A 10,000-nucleotide genomic window follows, 5' to 3' on the forward strand; every position below is an offset into this window, starting at 1 on the left:
TCACATCACGTGTTACTCCATTATATGACGCAGTATTATAACTAACATGTTTATACATCTTACAAATATTAAGTTTACAATAAACAAGTTTCAAGGAAATTAAAATATCTTCTCGTCAAAATATCTTTAAAAGTGGTTTTTATTTTGTGTTTATAAGATATATTGGAAATATTAATTAAAAATAGATATATTTTTGTTTGTATAAAAATATTGTACTAATTTCATTACTGTAAAACATAAATATTGTTGCATAAATGCTGCAGATTATGCTGCAGATTAACAATTTCAACCCAATCCAGTTAAAAAATAAGCATCTAGTGAGATTTAGAATTCTCTAAATTCATATAAAATATATATAATTCAAGTACATAGGATTTTTGCACGGTCCCATGAATTTAGTAGAAGTTTTCACGTAAAAATATGGAAAAGATAATAAAGATGCACAACATAACTTTTCCAGAAGGAGAGAGCAGTGCAGGATGTGCAACAGTTCACAATAAAGAGAATATGTGCGATGAAGAGGGATACCAGTCCCTCCCACACATAACCAGTTCACTGAGTATCTTCTGCCTTTCTCCACCTCCCAGATGTCGGTAAAGTGAAGAAGAAGAAGCAGACGACTCCCGGCTCCGCCTCCGTGATGGAGCTGGTGAGCACCAAGCGTCAGGGAGTCACCCGGCAGGTCAAACGTCTGCAGGGCCGCCTGGGACCCGGCAAGAGCAAAGCTACAGTCAAAGACAAGAGGATCAAGTCCGCAGTGGGTCAGTCTGCTCCTGGTCCTGCAACGGGGGTCCAGTAGGGAAATGCACCCGGAAGTAGAAGTCGCACGTTAGTTCAGCAAATGTGCAGCTCAGTGTTGTTTGAATAGACAAAGTGTGACTCGTGCGCCGGGTGTTTGATGCTGAACACATCGTGTGTTTTACACTTCACAAAGTTCAAAACCAACAATTGTTTTAGTAACCTGGTCCTGATCTGTTTTGTGTCACAACATCTGTTCTGCCTTCGCGCTCTGAACATCCTCTTCTTCTTCGTTGGTGTTGTTTTCAGAGGAGTTCAGGAAGAAGCAGAAGAAGAGCCAGATGAGCACTAACCTGAAGTACTTCATGGAAGCCGACTACAAAGCACCAGAGTCTCACACTCTGAAGGTGAGACAGCAGAGATCACTCGGCTGTAGAGACGTTTTCAGAAATAACTGTACGTAGTCAACAGCAGGAGAAACGATCTTTAGATCCATGAAGTCCACGTGTGATATTTGTCAGTTTAAAAGATCATTTTGCACGTCAAGAAAGTCTCAGTCAGTCGTAGAAACATTGAGTTTTGTCTCAACATCTCGTGTCTCACGATATCCGTCACCGACATGGCCGTTAGCTCGATAAGCTAACAAGCCAAGCTAACTTAGCTTTTGTTCCACGCAGTAACGTAATCTCACTGACGTGTTTCATCAGCCGGAAGAACGAGTGCGACCTCGTTGTTGGTGTGACACACAGACATTATAACTTCAGAGAGAGACGGCACTCTTTTATTCTTAAACTACAGGAACAAGATCATTCGTGCTTCATGTTTTCCTCATTTGATTAACTTCACACGAGTTCCTGCTGCTCTATAAGAGAGTTTGACTCCGTCTCCCACTTTAGATCCTGAGCCACAACTCCGGGAGGCAGTCGAGGAATCACCCGGAGCCGCCGGCCAAGAAGGCCAAAGAGACGCCATCTTTGTTCACAGAGAAGGAGTTCCAGCAGTTCCAGAAGGAATACTTCGGCCGGACTGTCGAGAAGAAGAAATGAAGCGCACCGAAAAAACCCCACAAAGACGCTTCAGCCTCAGTGGAAACTCCCGAAGCTGCTGATATTTACTGCTTTACGTCGTTCTGGTGTCTCAATCCGGTGTCTCAAACTGAAGACTTTTGTTCATTATCGAATTGGAAATTCAAACGCATCGTATAAATGTTTCAACATCTACAATCACAAGATGACTGTTAATGTTATTCAGGGTGTAACAGAAATAAATCTACATGCACAAAATGTACGAGTTTAACCCAGAAGACAACCTCCTCAAGCTGCATTCTCTCTAGTGTCCACCAGGGGGCGACTCCTCTGGTTGTATAGAAGTCTATGAGAAAATGACTCTACTTCTCTCTTGATTTATTACCTCAGTAAACATTGTAAACATGAGTTTATGTCTCAATCTCTAGTTTCAAGTCTTCTTCAATACAGCATGATGTTCATTTAGTACATTATGGTCCATTTAGAGTCACACAGACCATAAAGCAGGGGATGCTTTAGGGCGGGGCTACTGTGATTGACAGGTCTCTGTATACAGTGTCTACATCACTCCTCAGTCCAAATATGGTCACTTCCTGTTCACTGGATGCAAAAAAATCCTTCTGGGGTTACAACAGTGATTCCTGTACCTTTACCTGAGCTCAGGGTATTAACAGTGTTAACACCATATTTCACTCCCACAGTTTATTTGATTGAATCTGAAATAGCAGAACCGACAAAACAAGGCGGATCCACCTTAAAGCTACAGGTTTGAACGCGTTGGTGAGCAGGATTCAGTGAGTTCAGTGATCTCACACGAGTAACTGGAAGCCTGCAGTTTCAGAGAAGGAGACTTCTTGTGTCTTTGTGTTCTGTGTTTTAAATGATTTCAAGACTTTACATTTGTGTTGTGGTGTTTTTAACACTTTAAATATTTGGTACATGTTGTCATGGATGAGTGAGCTCTAACCTAAATATGTAAACATATCAACAGGAAGTCATTATTTATTAATTACACTACATTCAATCTTATAATGATCCAAATAAACGGAAATAAAACGTTTAATTGGAAACATGAAACTGAAGGAGGATGATGTCACAATGACGTCGTGGTGAGAGAGGTGAGGTGTCTAACACACAGACACACACAAACACTCACGTACACACAGACACTAACACACTCAAGCACACGCAGACACACTCGCAGACACACAGTCACACACTCACACCTTCCTCCACAAGAAGTTAGTTTTCAGCATGAATCCCAGATCGTTCTTCCTTCAGACCATCATCATAATATGAAAATGTGTTTGTCATTTTAACACTATCAAGGATTTTTTGTCCTGTTTGAACAAAACAAACCTGCTTTATAATAATCTCTAAACATTTAAGGACTGTCCTTGTTAAAACCTGCAGCTCGCCAGCAGGGGGCAGTCCAGCTCTTACCTCGCGTCAACCAGACGAGTTCATCAAGTCTAACCAGCAGCTGCAACGAACTCTCAGGAGACTGTCATGAATCAATACCTCATGAAGGAGTACACGACAGCAGCGTATCGTCACTGTGCAGAGGACAGGCGCAAACAGCTGGAAGGCGATAGAGTACACCGATGTCAACGTTTTCTTATTATATCGTGACCTTACTGTCCACAAACATGATGTTAAAATAGCTCATGAATACAGTTCATAGTCTACATCTTTTGTGTGTTGGATTTAATTTAATCCCAGATACGGTTATTAAATAAAGGCACCGGAAATAAAACATAATTAAACATATTAAACAAATATAAAAAAGAAAAGAAAATGATAATAATTAATTTAACGAATTAAATGTATGCATTACGTGTTGTTTTAGTGCCCCCCCTTCCTATTAGTCATTAACATTTATAAAAGACTAAAACACTGTTTCCTTTCTCAATGTTTACATTTTGCATCTGACCTACATTCTGAGGAGTGGAGGACGCTCCTGTTTAAAGCTCCATGTGGATCTATTTTGTCAGCTGTGTACAGACGTTATGCATCCAACCACAATCACAAACCACATTCAAGCGCAGTAATCGCAGCGGTGTTTGTGTAAACTGTCCAGCTGTGAGTTGGTTATTGTTTATGAATTAGTATTTTCCGCTGAGAGGGGGAAACTCCTCTGATACCTAAGAACGAACTGCCCCCGTGGAATGATACCGCGGAAGCAGACAGCCGGCGGTGTTTCGGCTCTATATATAGCTGTGGGACTCTCTCCGCTCGGTCTTCGTCGCCACGTCTTACATCGTAAACATCAACTCCCAGTGAACGCTGTCTCGCGCCAAAATGGCAGTTTAACGGTGCGCAGCGGCTATCTTTGCAGCGGCAACAACCCGGCAGTGCAGCGGCTAACTGCTCCGGCTATTTCTTGCAAAATGGCGTAAGTATTTATTTATTTTATTTTACGACACTTTCACCCCCGCGGTGTCGCATTACAAGCTGTCAGTTAAGTCCCACCATGGGTTGTTTCCGGGTGGTTTGTTTTATTTACCATCGTCTCTGTAAACGGCGATAGCCTTTTAAATGCCCCTCCATTTTAAACAGTTTGTATGTATTCCACCGCGACAGAAGGTATTCTTCAACATCTGTTAGTGTTTGTGTGTATATTAAACACTTGACAACGTGGCGTGTCCAAAATGGCGCGCATTTGCTGTCACAGATGGCTCTCTGTTGTGAAAATGGCGGTTGCCCCGCCCATGACGCACAGGAGGTGGGCGGGGTCACCGGGCCAAGTAGCATTATGACCAAATTAGGAGATGTTATCCCCGCCGGTGGAGGGCGGTGGGGTGTGTCTCCATGACGTCACCTAAATGGGTCCGATTAGTCTAAATATAGCCCCCCCCCTCCATATGTTAATGACGTTAACAACCAAAGCTGGCGCTAAACTAGAGTATAAAGTCAAAGAAGCTTAATTGTTTCCCGAAGTGAAGATAATCTGTTAACAATACAATGATTCAAATAAACGAATTCTTAAAATTAAACACATGTATGTTAAAATATATTAGAGGAAATTATGGTGTAAAATACACTTAAATCAATTAAATATTAAATTAGGAGCACAATGTTAGTTTTAATAGTAGATGTTTTTGTCTAAATATCAAACTCTATTTATTTTTATTATTGTATTTTATTATATATATTGTGCATTTTTAAATTTAATATTTTTTACTAAACTTATACACAAATACTTTTTCAAATAATGTAATTAAAGTGTAAAATATATAAAAGGAAATGATTGGATAAAAAGTCAAACATAGTTGGGTCATGTAATTAAACATTAAAACATAATCATAGTTTTAATAGCTGATGTTTCTGTCTAAATATCTGTAAGTTTACTTTTAGACAACATGAAAATACTTTTTCATATAATGTATTTAAACCCAAAAAAAACACATTTTCCATCAACGGGTCAAACTTAAAAAATATAATCAAAGATTTAAAAAAATAAGTGCAAACACCATTTATAGATACTTTATTTTATATTTAAAATATTATTTTAAAATATTATTTTTTTGTAGTTGTAAATATAATTAAAAAAAAATATTATTTCACATATTTTATTTATGATATACATATAGATAGACGTGTCATAATATTCTCATATAATTTAGATACACGTGCCCTCTTCTGATGGACCTATTAAGTGTTTCTGCTCATATTTAACCCTTTACTGACCGTATCTTCTTCTTCAGGCCTCTCTCGGGATCCACACACAGCTTTGCTGCCGTCGACAGCAGAACCGAACCTCTCGACCCGCTGACGTCATCGGGCTCGTCTTTGTTTTTATTCACACTGAGCAACAGAACCAGAAGCAGTCATGGCCCTCTGCCTGGAGGCCGTGGAGGCCCTGTACTTAGGTTGGTTTCATGTGATGATGAACTAAATGTTGAGCATGAGATAGACGGATACTTTACTAATCCTACAAGGGATTACAGGTAGAGCAATACGAATAACACAGGACAGGAGTTGTAAATGTCTATTTGGTTCATCTCGTTTATTTAACGTGTGTCAGAGACATCGTTTGAAACATATAATCAGGATTTAGTGCATAGATCTGATGTTAAATGAGTGTTTATGTCTTCAGGGCCCTCGTTTCTGACGGCTGACCCCATGGGGCCCCTTCTGGACCAACATGAAGAAGAAGCTCTTTCTCCCTCCTCCTCTCTAGAGGGGAAGGCTCCAGCTTCGCCCCCTTTCTCTTTCGCCTCCTTCCTCTCTCCTGCCTCCTCGACTCCCCCCACCCATCCCTCCTTGTTCCTAGGAACCAAGGCCGGAGGGGACTCCTCGTCCCTCCCCTGGCTGGGAGCCAGCGACCTGCTCGACGCCCACATCGGAGCAGACGACGACGGTGAGACTTTAAGACGTAATGAGGATCACTAGTACTGCACCAGAGTAGAGGACTTGCATACTAACGGTCTGGTTTACCGAGAGGTTTTAAACTTTAGGAATGCCGTCTGCAGACGTTTTAAAGGACCCGTTGAGTGTCAGTGAAGCTCTTTAAAGCAGCGCGTCGTCAGTGTTAACAGCTCGTTCTCCGTGACGTTGTCTCCTTAATGACGGCTCTACTGCCACGTTACATGTTTGGTAGGCGTGTCGGGCTATGAAGAGCCGTCATTGGCCGGCGGCTCTGAAGCGTGTAATCGAGATAATGTGGTGTTTCAACATGCCGTGTCCTCGGCCGTTTTGACGTGAAGCTCTTTGTGTCTCTTGGCGTCGGTCCTGAAGTTCTGAACGTACGATCACGTTCACATGCGTCACTAAAACATAACAATACAGGGAGGCACTTACTACTAGAGGGGAGTAACGTACTTTATTCATTCGACTCCAATAATGATCATCGTGAAGTCTCTGTTTAAATTATCAAGAGACTCTATTATTGATCTATTTCATAATGGTTTGGTCCGACTCTCTTTGTCTGCAGATGATGCTTTTGCGGGCATGGACTGGATGTCGGAGAAGATCGACCTGAGTGAGTTTGACCTGGACTCGCTCATCGGCTCGTCTGACGAGCGTCCCGGTTCCCCCGAGGATCTCCTGGCCTCCCTCGACTCTCACATGGACCTCGACGTCGACTCATTCGACGCGGCCGCGCGAGACGACGTCGGTGGCGGTCTGGAGCTGCCCGGCATCCTGGAGCTCCCTCTAGCCGAGAAGACCGAGGTGGCTTCTGATCAGCAGGTTGTTACCAAGTCCGAGCCGCAGTCTCCTCCAGCTCCTCCGTCTCCTCCTCCGGCTCCTCCTCCGTCTCCGGCCTTCACTCTGGAGCTGGGCAGTGAGGTGGACGTCCAGGACGCAGACAAAACGCAGCTGGCTCACCTTACCACCCCCGTCATTCCAGATCCCAGTGGAACCATTCAGACCATCTCTCTCGTGGTGGTCCTCACCACTGAGGACGAGCCCCCCCTCGTGTCCATCGCCTCTCCGTCAAGCGACAGCGACTCCGGCATCGAGTCCGTCGCCGACTCACCCGCTCGCCTCCCGAAGTCTCCGTCAGCTGGTTCCTCCAGGACCAAACCCTACTCCAGACCAGAACCCTCCTCCTCCAAGACCCCCAAGGTTAAATCGGTGTCCGGCGCTCCCAAGGTGGAGAAGAAGCTGAAGAAGATGGAGCAGAACAAGACGGCGGCCACTCGCTACCGGCAGAAGAAGAGGGTGGAGCACTCCGTCCTGAACACGGAGTGCGAGGAGCTGGAGAAGAGGAACAACGAGCTGGCGGAGAAGGCCGAGGCCATCAGCCGAGAGATCCAGTACCTCAAGGACCTGATGGAGGAGGTCCGCAAGCGCCGCGTCAAGTCCAGACCGGTGGCGTAGAAACCAGGATGTTTAAAGAAGAAGGCTGGACGAATGAAACGCACCACTGAGCAGTTTAAAGCGTCTGGAACGGACACACTCCCAGCATCACTTCTTACCTCGTTTCCTGCTTCCTTTCCTTTACCCCATGTCCACTTCCTCTTCTTCACAGCTTCAGTCCAGAAGGAGGCCTCGCTGTTCATGAGTTCCTGATGTGACGCGGTCAGCGTGTTATCGTGTGTACATAGTGTGCTCTCTGCTTGCTGATAGTTTATTTAATGTTTGCTCTTCTTTTTCTAATAAAGATCTGTCGGGACTCTGACGCGTTCCGTGTGCTTCACTCATTCATAACATGTTTATGACTCGACGCTGGAAGTTAAATTGATTTTAAAAGTTAGTCGAAGCTTCTAACGAAGTATAAAGTAAATAATCTGTCAACCTTATGGGGTTAACATGAATACCAAAGAACAATAATGTTATATGAATATTAGTAATGTTTTCGATTAGCAGTCTGTTTAATATGTAAATCAGTAAAAGGCTGCAAACTAATTCATTATTGATCTGCAGATTATTTTCTAGATTAATCTGATCTATGATAATAGAGTCCAACATGTCTACAAATATCTTATTGTATCAAAAATATCTAATTTTAGAGACGGGGAAAAATAAGTTGCTTAAATGACGAGTGTGACTAAATACAGAGAGTTTAAGTATCGTACGATGACGCGATGAGAGTACTGCTAAAGAGAGATGGAGTAGTGCTCGTGAAATGTTTGTGGCGGCACGAGTCAACGCTTTCAAACTGTTTTAGAAATTTCATGGACAAATTCGTGTGCGCGAGTCATGGGTGTGGAGGAAGAGGAAGATCACAGATGTGGTCATGAGGGTTTTTACGTTGACATTCCACAGAAACAGGAAGTGAGTGAACTTCTGAGAACAAGTGTAACATGAAGAGCTCAGCCTCTGATCTGATGATCTGATGAAGATTGAACACGAGTTCAACTCTTCTGAGTCAGCAGGTTTTACTGCAGCAGCGAGTCTGAACTCGTGTGTGAAGCTTAGTGTTGCTCCTCTTTGTCTGCAGCTCAGCAGCGCCCTCTGGTGTCTGCCTGATGTTTCACGTGTTTATTGAATGTCACGCTGCGTCACACGAGTGCTGCTGAGATCCGTCCACGATAACTGCAAGTTTCAGCGTCCACTCAAGTTTTTACTTTTCTTTGTCTTTTATCATTCAAAGTTAGGAGTTTATAATGCCTCCAAAATAATAAGCCGATAGATTGGATTTAAGTTCATTGTGTATTTTTTGGAAATATATCGGAGTAAAAATATCGTAATTTAATGTCATGATCTAGTCAGTGTATGTATGTGTATGTGTACTTCATGTTTACTATAACAATCTCGCCTACAAATATTATCTCTTATCCCTTTCCAGAAAACAATAGCGTGACAGCCAAAACACAATGAATATGTGCTATTATATATATGTATATATATAAATGTAATTATAAACATATATATTTACATATATTATATATATAGTTGTGCTTTTTGTAGTCCTTTGTTGTAGTTTCATTGGCAGACCCACGTCAGTGACGTCCACCGTCGCATCATAATGACGTAGTTAGTGAACGTGTCGTCTATTTATTTATTGGTTTATTTGAACGGGACAGTGCACATGAACAAAAACATTTCGGCCAAAGGTCTGGATTTAGTCTTTTCCTAACTCCTTATTAACTTTCCTTCACCTCATGGACACATCGAGGTCTAGGAGAAGTGTTTAGGAAAGGACGTGAGGAGGTAACTTCTCCCTGTTTCGTTTCCTCTCTCCTCACTGACTGGATGTTGAAAGCCGGAAGTATTGTTTCTTCTTCTACGAGCCGAAGAGCAGGTCGGTAGTTTCCGGTGTCGCCCCCGTCGTTACTTGACGCTGTTTCCTCGGTTCCTCGGTCCTTCACTAGCAGGTAGGTGAGCGCTGTGTGTCCTAACGGGTCACGAGCACCAGCGGACAGTGTTTACACCAAACTACATTAAAAAAACAAGAGTTTTATGTTTTCCACAGTGAAAACCTGAAACCACACCATCACTGACATCATGTGACATCATGTGACTTCCTTTATATACAGAAACAATCGGCTCTCGTGGCGTTCACTCACGAGCCTTTACTTCAGCTCAACGGGACCGTTAAGATGACGTCACGTGAGCAACACGCGTGAACTAATATTGTAAACACGTCAGCAAAATATCTACTTTGACTTTATTTGAATGTCTGATAAATACGTTAAATGTTAAATATTATCCGAGAACCACGTGACAGTCACATGGTGAAGATGTCATGTGTGACAGAGACACCAGAGAGCTGGTAACATTAATTCACTATGTGTGTGTGTGTGTGTGTGTGTATATATATATATATATATATATATATATATGTA

At 42.7% G+C, this 10,000-nt stretch overlaps 3 protein-coding genes across 3 annotated transcripts in view; all 3 read left to right on the top strand.

Moving 5' to 3' along the window:
- rps19bp1 (ribosomal protein S19 binding protein 1) overlaps positions 1–2,660 on the top strand; it is a 2,973-nt gene extending 313 nt beyond the window's left edge. The window contains exons 2-4 of the mRNA XM_079277865.1: positions 588–761; positions 1,048–1,145; positions 1,635–2,660. Coding sequence (XP_079133991.1) covers positions 588–761; positions 1,048–1,145; positions 1,635–1,784 — 422 coding nt within the window. The 3' untranslated portion in view covers positions 1,785–2,660. The remainder of the gene's footprint in view (positions 1–587; positions 762–1,047; positions 1,146–1,634) is intronic.
- A 1,355-nt stretch (positions 2,661–4,015) lies between these two features.
- Positions 4,016–7,885, top strand: atf4a (activating transcription factor 4a). Its single transcript, XM_079278036.1, has 4 exons — positions 4,016–4,158; positions 5,471–5,635; positions 5,863–6,126; positions 6,700–7,885. The coding sequence occupies exons 2-4, from the start codon at positions 5,596–5,598 to the stop codon at positions 7,587–7,589; spliced, it is 1,194 nt and encodes a 397-aa protein (XP_079134162.1). The 5' UTR covers positions 4,016–4,158; positions 5,471–5,595; the 3' UTR covers positions 7,590–7,885.
- Positions 7,886–9,392: 1,507 nt separating this feature from the next.
- The window catches only part of LOC306784529 (uncharacterized protein), a gene marked incomplete at its 3' end in the record, with an annotated part of 2,218 nt that continues 1,610 nt past the window's right edge, over positions 9,393–10,000 (top strand). Inside the window, exon 1 of the mRNA XM_079278564.1 lies at positions 9,393–9,529. The remainder of the gene's footprint in view (positions 9,530–10,000) is intronic.

The sequence above is a fragment of the Melanostigma gelatinosum genome (genome assembly GCF_949748355.1).
Source record: "Melanostigma gelatinosum genome assembly, chromosome: 11".
Classification (NCBI taxonomy): Eukaryota; Metazoa; Chordata; class Actinopteri; order Perciformes; family Zoarcidae; genus Melanostigma; species Melanostigma gelatinosum.